Raw genomic sequence first — 12,415 nt, 5'->3', positions numbered from 1 at the left:
TAAGAAACACTTATATTTGCTGTTGAATTGTTATTTTTTTTACAATGTTGGACATGTATAAACGTCACGTTTTGTGGTTTTGTGGTAAGATGATATAGTAATGTATCTTTGCGCCAGTCTCTACGTTTATAATGACTAACTGACTGACTTGTGAATTATTCACTTTTTTCCATTCTATACATATTCATACAATTGAAATATATTCAATAATATTAATGTTTATATTATTTTCTGGTGTCATAAAATAATTTTTTTATTGCATTTTTTTTAAAACTCATAACATTAGTCGGTCACGCCAAATTCACTTGTCATTATTGATGAATTAGGACGTGGCACATCAACGTATGATGGATTTGGACTAGCATGGGCAGTCGCTTCATTTTTAGCTAGTCCTGAAGTTGGCTGTTTCGGTTTATTTGCCACACATTTTCATGAATTAACCAGTTTAGCAAATTATATGCCCAAGCGTGTAGCTAATCTACGAGTTTTATGCAATGTATCAAACACTAAGGGAATCGTTGAAGATGAAGAGTCTGAGACAAAAGTTACCATGTTGTATAAAGTTGAGCCAGGTATGTAATCGTAAAATTGATTGAGTAATTGGATAATAATTTCAGATTAATAACTTAAAATGTTTTAGTGTATTTTCCTATCGTTTGGTTTGACTATAAAAAAAATCTGTGAATGGTTAAAATAATTCCTTTCTAGATTATCTATTTCCATTGTCTTGTTTGTTCATCAGATTTTCTCATCATGGAAACATGATCATATATTTGTGACATGTAAATGTCCATTTTTTTACATAAACCTTAAATGTCAATTGGTCAGTTTACGGTACATTTTGTTATGTCACTGTAAGTTCTTCGATAATGGTTGTTGTTAACTTACTCGATTTTCGATCATTCAATTACTTTGATTAGATTAGTGCTATGGTTTGAAAAATATTTGATTTTAACACCGACTTATACTTTTAACTGTTTCGTTTTCTAAATTTTTGAAGTATGTTGTTTCGATAAAATTCATCTTTTTGCCTTATTACAAATATATATGATGGTTTGCTGATTTTCTGTGGATATTAATGTGCAAAATGTTATGCACCATAGCACAAACTTTTAGAGGGGAAAGTTTTCTCTCACTGCAAACATAGTAATGTGATGAGTGCTAAAAATTAAGAAACAGGATTGAATGACGACACCACACTATCCTTCATACTGAAGTAAAGTAAACTCACGATTAATATTCCTTCACCGTTGGTACTTGTCAGCAATGTCACTTGGGATTTACGTGTAGTCTTGGCCAAAACGATGGAGAAACCCGAAGCTAATGGTTAAAGGATGGACTGGCAGCAACTAGGGTACTAGAAAGAATTCCAATCATTTTAAATTGTCAATCTAGTAATTATCTGTCTCTCAAGCGTAGATTTTGTACTTACATTATCGCTAATCCACCATACTTCTTCGTGTTATTAATTTAGGCGTATGCAGTCGTAGTTATGGTCTAGACGTTGCTCGTCTTGCAGGCCTACCTATGGAAGTAATTAAACAAGCTGAACACCAAGCATCTAAAGATGAAGAGCTTGAATCAATTTGGTTGAAATTAGATAAAAAATGCTCTACCATATATGAAGATGAACTAGACTTTGTTCATGTAAGCAGTTGATTTTCTTTTTTCTTTCTAAAACGTTTTGTAAAATGTTAGTACTAAATGAAGATTTTAGTCTGTTCATTTCTTTTTCATACTTTAGAAAACTTTTTAAAAAGCTACCATGAAAATTTTAAATGTGATGTGTCTATATTAACAAGTAGTTTCGTCCTTTCATTATCTCAGTTGTACTGATGAATAAAAACAATTATCACCTAGTAAACGTTTTTCAATACTTTCCATGCGATTCACTCGCTGAATTGAATATAGTCACCCTAAATGTCGTTTTACTGGTTTTTTTTTAATACTTTAAACCTAATCATCCAGGTACCTAGATCAGTTATATGCTTTGATCAACCGTGTTTTTTTTTAACCCAGCATACTGATATTGTGTTGTTATCTAGCTGTGTTTTAACATTCTTCAACTCTATTGTTCCAGATGATGCGGGATACCTGATCAGATTTAGTAATCCATCCATATTACATGCATGAATCTATGGTTTTTTATTTCACAATTAAAATTATGTCATGCAAATATTCAGTGTTCACCTGTATGTGACAAATCCTGTCAGAAAATATCGTCATTATTTCTCATGACTTTTCAGCTACATAGTATATCAAAGCTTGCCAAGTGATTAGAGAGACGATTGGTGAGGACATCTAGACCTTGATTTTGTTCTTATTGATACTTGTCAAGAAATTATGCTTGCGATCTTAAGAAGATTGTTGCTGTTTTTTGAGTTCAAACTTGTGCTACTCATTTGCATAGTCAACGTCTTATTTAGCATAAAACTTGGACTCAAGACTTCCTACTAATTGCTTCAAACTCCCTAGCGTCCAATAACACTACCTAGTGTACGTAATATTAACAACCTTAGGCTGGTGTCCACGTACTTTTGGAATGATTATTACTGTGTACTAGACAGGAGAGACATCAGTTAATACTTAGCGATCAACCAGCGTAAATTAAAGCTTATATGCTTATCCATTCAATAAAATGTTACGCTTAGTTAACTCAATTAATGATAAAAAGTATTTTAGTTATGTAAACACAAAAATTGTGCAGTCGAATGTTTAAGCTGTAAAGAATTACTGTCTTTAAAACGATTTTTTCTAACGTATGTATCAAACGGAATTAAACATGTGTTTATCATTACGTCGTTTACATCATGAAATTACCTTGGTTAGGAAGCAGAATCGGACAGATGTTTCGTCTTACCATAGAAATTCTCATCAGTACTCATTCACAATCCCACTATGAATTGCAGGCATGACTTTTATATCTCGTGGCGAACGCTTAGCTTTTAGACTTAGAAGGTTACGGACGTGCACCCATGAGGAATCTCAGACGATTGGAACATTTGTCCAATGCCGTCTGGTTTTCAATAGTTGTCTAGATGAAGTTAGTATGTGATGTGAACTACAAAATTTATCTGTCTCTTCACACTCCCTTACACAAATAATGTATCATTATCAAACGATTAAGATAAAACCATAAATTTATGTCAAATGTTTTTTTTTATTTACTTCGTCTTAATTGTCATCTCTCATTTTTCTACACGTTCATGCGTATGTGAATGTGTATATACAGGACTCTCCAGCTGTATCAATCGCCAATGAATTATGTCCACGTCTTATCGCAATGCTGGATCACGTCATAAAAGAAGTTGAACTAAAAAGAATTTACCAATTAATATGATTAGTTCGACAGTTGCTCATTTGACGCGTGAACTTTTACTAGAGAAACCAAATAATTTACCAAGTGATTACTTATTAAATTTGGTCAAAAATAAACTAGAAAACAATAAGAAAATATAGATAGGTTTTTTACGATTGAACAATTATTTTATTGTTATAATCATGACTATAGTACTTTGTCAAAGTTTTCCTTTAAAAAAATTTCTCCACGTTTCTTTTTATATCAGTTTTAAATTAATAAGATCTGCTCACATATTCCTTTCAAAATTTTCTGTGTATCTTGAATATTGATACAGTAAATGTATATTAAGCCTTAAAATCAGAAATAATATAGTGAATCAAGTGGATTTAAAACCTAAACAAGTCGATGCCAACTCAATAGTCTTAAGCTTCAGCTCTCCCTTTGACACTTGAAGTCCCTGGTTTCAATACCTGGCAAGGCTGTGAATCTACATGACTAAGTATTCCAGTACTTCGACGAAATAGTTGTCTAGATCTTCTTGGTTTATATAGGTTGTCTAGCTTCAACTAGTTCGCGATTCGGCAACAAAATTATCCTTAAAGTTTTGATAGGAAATCATGACTTGTTGTGTCGAATGAACAGTTGCGTGATGATTGCAGTGGTTTCAAGAAAGTAGCATAAATGATAACAATCCGGACTCATGTAGTTAGTTATTTAGTCAGTAACTCAGTCAGCTACAACGTAGGACCAGGCACATATATGCATCGGTCCGAGTTGCCATACCCCATTAACACAACAAGATGGACACCGGATTCATAAAAGTAGTTAATTCAGAGGTGGTAATATATAAAAGAAAGATTGCAATAAGGATATAGTACAGGAAGAAAGAATTAGTTCGTAGAAAGAAAGATATGAAGCGATTTTAATCTCTTAGTTTAAGGGAAGACAGAGAGTGTATACACCGACGCCATTGTGATCGATTCTTAGCTATGTCACCAAGAGTCTCCAACCATTGGTTACGATAGTCACGCGGACCCCAACCAAGTAGTCTGCATCTACCAACATGGCTCAGACTACAAGTTAGTGACTTCAAGCACTGATGCCACGTTTTGGTTTGGCCGCCCCTAACTTTCTTCCAACCATCCCGAACACCGGTTAGCATTGCACGTCGTGGTAGTCGGTGTTCGGGCATACGTAACACGTGGCCCAACCATCTCAGTCGATGAAGATTCACAACCTCATCAACTGATTTACCATCATTCCCTAATACCCTGCGTCTAACCTCACTATTACTTACCCGGTGATTCCAGCAGACGCCAGCAATATTTCTAAGGCATCTGTGGTCAAATACTAGTAGCTTACGAGTGTCATCTACTCTTAATGGCCATGTTTCGCTGCCGTAAATTAAAACAGAACTCACTGCCGTGTAGTATACTCGTCCTTTTATTGATAGACAGATATCTCGCCTTCGCCATAGGTGACGTAAGTTGGCAAAAGCCAAACGAGCTTTTCGAATCTGTGCTGAGATTTCGTCAGACACCAACCCATTGAGGCTGATGAGACGTCCAAGATAATTGAAGTTGTCAACGCGTGCGACTACTTCATTCCCTATCCTTAGTTCAGGTGTTGACGCAGACCAGTCCTGAAGCAGCAGCTTGCATTTAGAGGGAGAGAAGCGCATTCCAAACATTCTGGCATTGTTGCTTAGTCACAATTGATTGATCACTGGGTGGTGATCAATCTCATGCTTGTCTAGTCCTTAATAGTGCAGATCGAATGCTATCGATCATGTTGCAATGTGGCCACCAGTCTAGGTGACTCGACACTGCGGGCACTATGTATTGAGATTAGATGGTGGTTGGAGGTAGTCAACAGGAAACCCTGGACCCGGGTTTCGTGCTACTTGGCACTCGTCAGCAAGGTGTACCTGTAATCTTGAGGGAACTGGTGCTTCACAGTCAGAGACGTTACCACTGAGCTATCCGAGCCGTGACTGACCTCCTGTAAGACTGAAATGTAATCACAATTGATTGATCACTGGGTGGTGATCAATGTCATGCTTGTCTAGTCCTTATTAGTGCAGGACCAATATCCATTATCATACAATTGATTTACCCACTCTCCTCCCTCCCTTTTTTGTGGCGTATATGTATTTCAGTGTCTAGATTACAGGTACACCTTGCTGACGCGTGCCAAGTAGCACGAAACCCGGGTCCAGGGTTTCCTGTTGACTACCTCCAACCACCATCTAATCTCAATACATAGTGCCCGCAGTGTCGAGTCACCTAGACTGGTGGCCACATTGCAACATGATCGATAGCATTCGATCTGCACTATTAAGGACTAGACAAGCATGAGATTGATCACCACCCAGTGATCAATCAATTGTGATTACATCTCAGTCCTACAGGAGGTTAGTCATGGCTCGGATAGCTCAGTGGTAACGTCTCTGACTGTGAAGCTGGGTGACACGAGATCGAACCCGCCAGGGAGCACCAGTTCCCTCAAGATTACAGGTACACCTTGCTGACGAGTGCCAAGTAGCACGAAACCCGGGTCCAGGGTTTCCTGTTGACTACCTCCAACCACCATCTAATCTCAATTGTTGCTTAGTGCTACCAAAACACTCTCCATTTTATCAGCGTCTTCACCAAACAGGACTATATCATCTGAGTATTCCAAGTCGATAAGTGGACCTCCTGGTAGGAGATCAATACCCGAGAATTCAGTAGACGAGAATGTTATTTCCATCAATAGGTCTATGATGAAGTTAAACAAAAATGGAGAAAGTTGAGAGCCTTGACGGACACCACTTGAGGTTGCAAAGGCAGATGACAGTTCGCCATAAGCTCTCACTCGACTGGTAGCGTTCGAGTAAAGAGCCTTCACAAGGTTTATGTACTTCTGAGGTACGCATTTCAATGACAGACACTGCCACAGAATCTCGCGGTCTACCCAGTCAAATGCTGCTTTTAAGTCAAGAAAGACCACCATTGTCGGCCGCTGGTAAGTATGCCTATGTTCTAGAACCTGACGAATGGTGAATATGTGGTCGATGCAGCCACGACCAACCAGGTCTGAAGCCAGCTTGATTCTCTCGTGTTTGCAGTTCACGAGTCTTAGTTAGGCGTCTGATAATTATCGAGGCTAGTATTTTAGATACTATATTAGTTAAACTAATCCCTCTATGGTTGTCACAAGATGATTTTAACCCTCTCTTATATATTGGGACGATAAGTGATTGTGACCAGTCAGATGGAATAACGTCTAACTCCCAGATCTTAGCTAAAATATTAGTCAACCTAATCGCTAAAATTGGACCACCATCCTTAAAGACCTCTGGAGCCAATCCATCTGGAGCAGCTGCCTTTCCTCGTTTCAGATTAACTATAGCCTTCTGAACTTCTGCTAGAGTTGGGGGACCTACTTCAATGTTCTATTCACACTGTCTGGGAATGGAGGGTGGTTGTAGAGTAGCTGAAGGCCAGCTGAACTGTCCTCTGAAACGTTCTGCCTATCGTTCTAAACGTCTGGACTGGGAGCAGATGAGGGTGTCGTCTTTTTCCGTAATAGTCTGACTTACACTTGACTTATTAATTCCAGTTACTTTTATTAGTCTGTAAAGCTGTCTTGTGTTCCCTATAGCCGCCGCCTTTTCCATCTCTTTTGCTTTCGTTGCCCACCACTGCTCACGATCGTTCCTTAGACTTTTGGTTAACCTAGATCTGATTTGTTGTCGCTCTTCATCGTGTTCAGAGCCTGATGGGATGAGTTTACGAGAATTCATCAGTGCAATAGACCTTGAAGAAACCCATTGGTTCTTTGTAACCCTGTGGTTTAAATCACTGATAGATGTCACTGCTGTTTCCACAGCGGAAGCGATTAATATACTGTCAGTCTTTGTGTACATTTGTTATTGTGTATAGAACAGAAAGGCTAAGTCATCTTCAAAGTTCAAATTATTCAGTTGTCTCCAAGGTTCTCACTGTATTCCGTGCTTTTCCTGAGGTGGTGGGGTCTTCATAATCCGATCAGCAACCAGAAGGAAGAGAGAGTGAATGTAGGGAACCCTGTATAACACCGATCCTCACTCAAGGTATCAGTGATCTGTCCTCCATCCATGACTCGTAAGATATTTGTATCATGGTGACGATCTTTTCAGGTACATCATAGTGTCGAAGGACATTCTATAAGGTTTTCCTATTCACTGTCAAATGCTATCTCATAATCAAGGGAGTTGATGTGCGGTTATGAGTTCTATCCGACTGGTTGTTTAACATTGATCTGCAGTGTCGCGATTGGGTCAGTATATGATTAGTCGTAATGGAATCCGGCTTGTTGATCTTAAAGCCGTACCCACTGAATCTTTTATTTGGTTCAGCAATAATGTTATGTCCCGATAAGCATAATGAATGGTAACTTTTGGGATCCATTTATGGACCAATACTATGCGTGTATTTTTGCCGTATAATAGTTAAATAACCAAACTATACATATGCGTGTCCCTCTTATTATGTTCCGCCCATCGTTCTAAACGTCTGGACTACTGAGCTATTCCAGCCGCGACTGACCACCCGTACGACTGAGATAGTAAACAGTGTCATGCTTGTTTAATATACATATTATAAGTCATCTAGACCAGTGGTACATTAGAACTTAATCGAAAGAATTAAATGGCCACAACTGGGTAAGAAAAACTCTACCTTGGTCATTTAGTCAGTCAAACGCAACGTAAAAACTGGTACATGTTCAAGCTGCTATACCACATTAGCACAGCTAGTTGAGATTATTAGTGCGAATCCCAGAGTAGTAAAGATTGTAACAGTAATATGAAGTATTAGGGATTCAAGATACCATTCGGAAAAATAAAAACCTACTAACTACTACTACTACTACTACTACTAATAATAATAATAATAATAATACTTTAGTATTTTTTTATTGTCTTAATTTCTAGAACATACGGAAAGAGAAATAAACGAGAACATCGATAATATATATTGAAATAAGTTATTACAAGCAAAAGAATGAAATGAGAAGATTGAAAATAACAATATACTCTAAGCTGGATGGTGTGCTCATGGAGCTTCATTGTTCTTTCAAACAACATCACCAGTACAAACTTAGGGTAGACATGAAGTGTTGTTGTTGAACAATGAAAGATCCACGACCAAACCATCGAGCTCATAGAAAAAACTCCACCTAAATAATCCACCTGAGCTACAAATCTTCTCCATCTTAATCACAATATCCCCTCTAAAATGACTTAACGGAATAGAAAATAGCAAATTTCTGCTTTCTTATGATCGAAAATAGACTGCATTAGCTGTATTTCACTCAACACAGATTTCTAGCATGTTTTGGATGTTATCCATGACTTAAGAAAATTCTAAGCTGTATGTAAAGGAATTACATTCTTTTAGATGGTATCGATTAGAAAACAACATTTATGTATACGATGTGGTTCTAGAAAAATCAAGACAAAATATTGTAAAAAAAGATGAAATCTAATCAGTTAGAACCTGGAATACATAGTGTACATTGGTTTAATTTACCATGCAGCATAAATAATCCTAGTCTGCTGAAATTATCAAGATTGATATGAATGTAGTCGAAGGAATGGAAATAGCATCGATGGTCTATTAAATACTACCTCTTTCATTCACAGCAACATTTGGCTAATTCTTGTACAAATGTTGTTTCATATTTTATGGTACGTTGTGGTCTGTTTGATTGGTATATAAACCCAGTATGCTTGAAATAAACGATGCATATCGCAGAGGCTGGCGCTGGTGTTCTGGATTTAACTGGCTGGGCTAGGCAAAAAGGAGAACCAATAAGGACTAGACTGCTCGTACGGGTTTTATTTGTCATTGGTCCGATCGATAATTCACTGTTCTCTAATTGGTGTTATCATTACGTTATACATTAGCAGGGCACACATGCCACAAGTTATAAATAATTTGTTCAGAATATTGCATGACACTGAATGGAGTGTGAACCCCTGTAGTTCCCACTCTTAGTAAGATCTTCGGTACTTTAGTGTAGTATCTCTCCTTACAGTGTGTTAGTGCTTTTTCTTCCTCTCAGATTACTCTGAAGAGAGCGTGAAATATCTTTGCAGTTACCTCGATATCTTACTTCAAATCTTCAGCTGATATACTACCTGGTCTTGGTATTATGTTCCTGATTTGTCTGAGTCTACCAAATTACTTTCTTTGTCGATAGCGTATCATTTATAGGGAAGTCTATGTGTGCTGCTTTGATATTCATCAGCTTCAATGGATCTGATTTAGTAAAGAGCTCTCCCAACCGCTTATTAGCTTGGTAGGTTGCATTACATATATGCCAATATTATTGTTTTCGTTGAATATTTTGAAAATAGCTTTGCTTTCTGATTGTATAATTTGTAACAATCAGTCAGTTGTTTGGCAGTTTTGTTCTTCATGTATAACGAAAGATTTAGAGTTTCACAATTCGTTGAGCAATTGATGAATTCGACCACTTCAATCGTATTAGTAACTTATCTAAGCATCATAATACTACTTTTGCATCAAATATCAGAATTTTTTTTCATACTGAAATACTGTTAATGTTTAGTTTAGTTTAGTTTGTAATACATATTCTTTACCCCAAATGAATCAATATCTAATGCATACGCAGCGCTATTACAAAATATCTCACTAAAACCGGAGAACCATAGGGTAAATTTGCAAAATATCAGTCAATTGTCTCAGACTTGACTGTTCCTTTTGCAAATATCAGCCCATCGTTTCAGACTTAATTGTTCGTGCATTTTCATGCCAATTGCTTTCCGTTCCCGTTCTTTCCTTCTCGATCGTCTACTGAAATGCATTCTATTTCTGACAATCGTTATATACTACTTATGTGGATATAAGTAGCTCACTTCATATATATATATATTCTATTTTAGTTTTAGTCTATAGTATTTTAAATTATTTCCATACATTAAGTTATTGATTAATTAGGTAGGTGTGTAGTTTGTGGATGAAGTTGAACGATATTTATAAAGACCGCATGTTGTTGTTTACTTCTTTCTGTCAATGAACATAGAATCTGCCCAAATCAAAATTATTTCACAGCAGAAATAATAAATCTGGGTTAAAGTTTGTTAGACATTAACTTTTCAAACCTGATCATCAGTTTTTCATCCTCAATTTTGTAGGAAAATGTCTACATAACCTTATTTATCTGAGTGCAAGTATATTCATTCTAAGGGTTTCCTTCTAAATACTTCCCACAAATCTAAATAGTTATGAGACAACTGTGTGTAGACATTATTATTATTATTATTATTATTATTATTATTATTATTATTATTATTATTATTATTATCAACCAAAGCACCCCTACTTCACTTGTCCACTCATTTTTATCTGAACCGCTAGTAAAATGAGTTCTTCGGGAATTCTCTTTGAATTAAGCCAACTGAAATGAATTTCGAGGGATTTACGTGTTATGTAAAATCAGAACAACACATATAGGCGAACAATTGTTTTCAATTAGATCGTCATCAGGCTTTACTCTAATATACATGAATGTTTATACAGGTGTACTGATGGTAGTAAGAATAATAAAATACGATAACAAAAGTCTTATCAATAGTTAAACGTTGGAAATAGAAGGTCAAACGTGGGTAAATATATTTGGAATAGTTAACACAAAATATTAAAATCATTACGTAATAAGAAGTGTGTAAATAATTAGATGATGAAGAATACAAACGGCAAGAGGCGGAAAATTACAAACAAATACTAGATGTGAAAATAAGGCTAATAATAACAAAAATAGAATAAAATAAATATTACGTAATGATTTAAGTGTTTTGTGTTGACTATTCCAAATCTATTTACCCACGTTTGACCTATTTCCAACGTTTAACTATTGATAAGACTTTTGTGATCGTATATTATTATTCTTACTACTATCAGTACACCTGTCTTCCTACTATCAACTTGTATTTTTACTTATTATGTATGGTGACCTATTCTATTTCATTGTGATTATTGACCCATATTGCCTTGATTGGTTTAACATTTTCGTATAAATATTCATGTATATTAGAGTAAAGCCTGATGACGATCTAATTGAAAACAATTGTTCGCTTATATGTGTTCTAATTTTCACAATGGGAATCTTATGTAAAATCGACATACACATAAGAATGTAAGGATGTGATACACCTAACATTGTTCATTTTACTCTGACGACAAAATAAACGATTTCTCCTAATAATTGTAGACACTCACATCAATGACACAGGGGTTTCGATCGTAGACTTTGTGTAATAAAAGCTAAATTTCATTCAGTTTTTAATTTCTTACAAAAACTTCATGTGCTGGATTGTCTACAGAGTAGCGAATGTAAAATATAAAAGAACAACGAAAATTGTGAGCTAACGACTCAGTAAACGCATACGGTGTTTATATACAAGCAAAGCAGAACACATCATACAATAAAATAAGAAATAACAATTATATGAGATCAAGCCAAAAAGTGGCTGTGATTGTGAGAGACTAACTAACATATTGGGAATAACTTAGGAATATTAAATCGTATAATAGTAGTTCATAGGTCACATAAAAGCTTATGATGAAAAAAATATAAACACAATCTGGTTATTTAACGGTTATACAGTAAGTATATATTAACAGTCTATAAATAGTTTCCAGGAGTTACCCACAATTTAATCTTTTCCGGTTACACCAACTTTGATATATCGATTCTTAGTGTCCAGCTAATGAGTTATAAATCTGACGAAACTCTTATCCTACAATAAGAACATACAAAAATAATTAGTCCATAAATAGTTCTTAGCAATTACCATCCATTTATTCTTCGTTAGGATATAACAAGCTTAAAGCAGTCTGATAGTCGAAATTGAAAGTGTTATTACACATGTTTCACATGTGTATTTCATTAAACCGCGGGATAATGTAGTAACGTATACATATGAAGTAGTTGACTATTACACAAAAATACACTTTGTGCATAGTTAACGTTCCTCAAACTGAACCACCAATACATTAAAGCTAAAGGTTTTTATAATATACTAACTACCTTACGTCACTTAACAGCCAATCAAAAACATTG

General features: G+C 35.8%; 2 protein-coding genes across 3 annotated transcripts in view; one reads left to right on the top strand and one right to left on the bottom strand.

The window, feature by feature from the left end:
* MSH2_1 (MutS-like protein) overlaps positions 1–4,126 on the top strand; it is a 59,339-nt gene extending 55,213 nt beyond the window's left edge. The window contains exons 19-21 of one of the 2 annotated variants that reach the window (XM_051210418.1): positions 287–572; positions 1,475–1,647; positions 3,233–4,126. In XM_051210418.1, coding sequence (XP_051070409.1) covers positions 287–572; positions 1,475–1,647; positions 3,233–3,340 — 567 coding nt within the window. In that variant the 3' untranslated portion in view covers positions 3,341–4,126. The remainder of the gene's footprint in view (positions 1–286; positions 573–1,474; positions 1,648–3,232) is intronic. The other variant, XM_051210421.1, reaches the window with a different exon arrangement.
* A 1,087-nt stretch (positions 4,127–5,213) lies between these two features.
* On the bottom strand, positions 5,214–9,083 carry ABCA3_3 (ATP-binding cassette sub- A member 3). Its single transcript, XM_051208591.1, has one exon. The coding sequence runs from the start codon at positions 7,209–7,211 to the stop codon at positions 6,816–6,818; it is 396 nt and encodes a 131-aa protein (XP_051070408.1). The 5' UTR covers positions 7,212–9,083; the 3' UTR covers positions 5,214–6,815.
* Between the last annotated feature and the right edge of the window lie 3,332 nt (positions 9,084–12,415).

This window comes from Schistosoma haematobium, chromosome ZW (assembly GCF_000699445.3).
Source record: "Schistosoma haematobium chromosome ZW, whole genome shotgun sequence".
Classification (NCBI taxonomy): domain Eukaryota; kingdom Metazoa; phylum Platyhelminthes; class Trematoda; order Strigeidida; family Schistosomatidae; genus Schistosoma; species Schistosoma haematobium.
Note: the sequence above shows the minus strand (reverse complement) of the source record. Positions and strands in the feature narration are given on the sequence as shown.

Coding starts and splice junctions, on each gene's coding strand:
- ABCA3_3 (XM_051208591.1), bottom strand. CDS start 7,211: ATGTACACAAAGACTGACAGTATATTAATCGCTTCCGCTGTGGAAACA.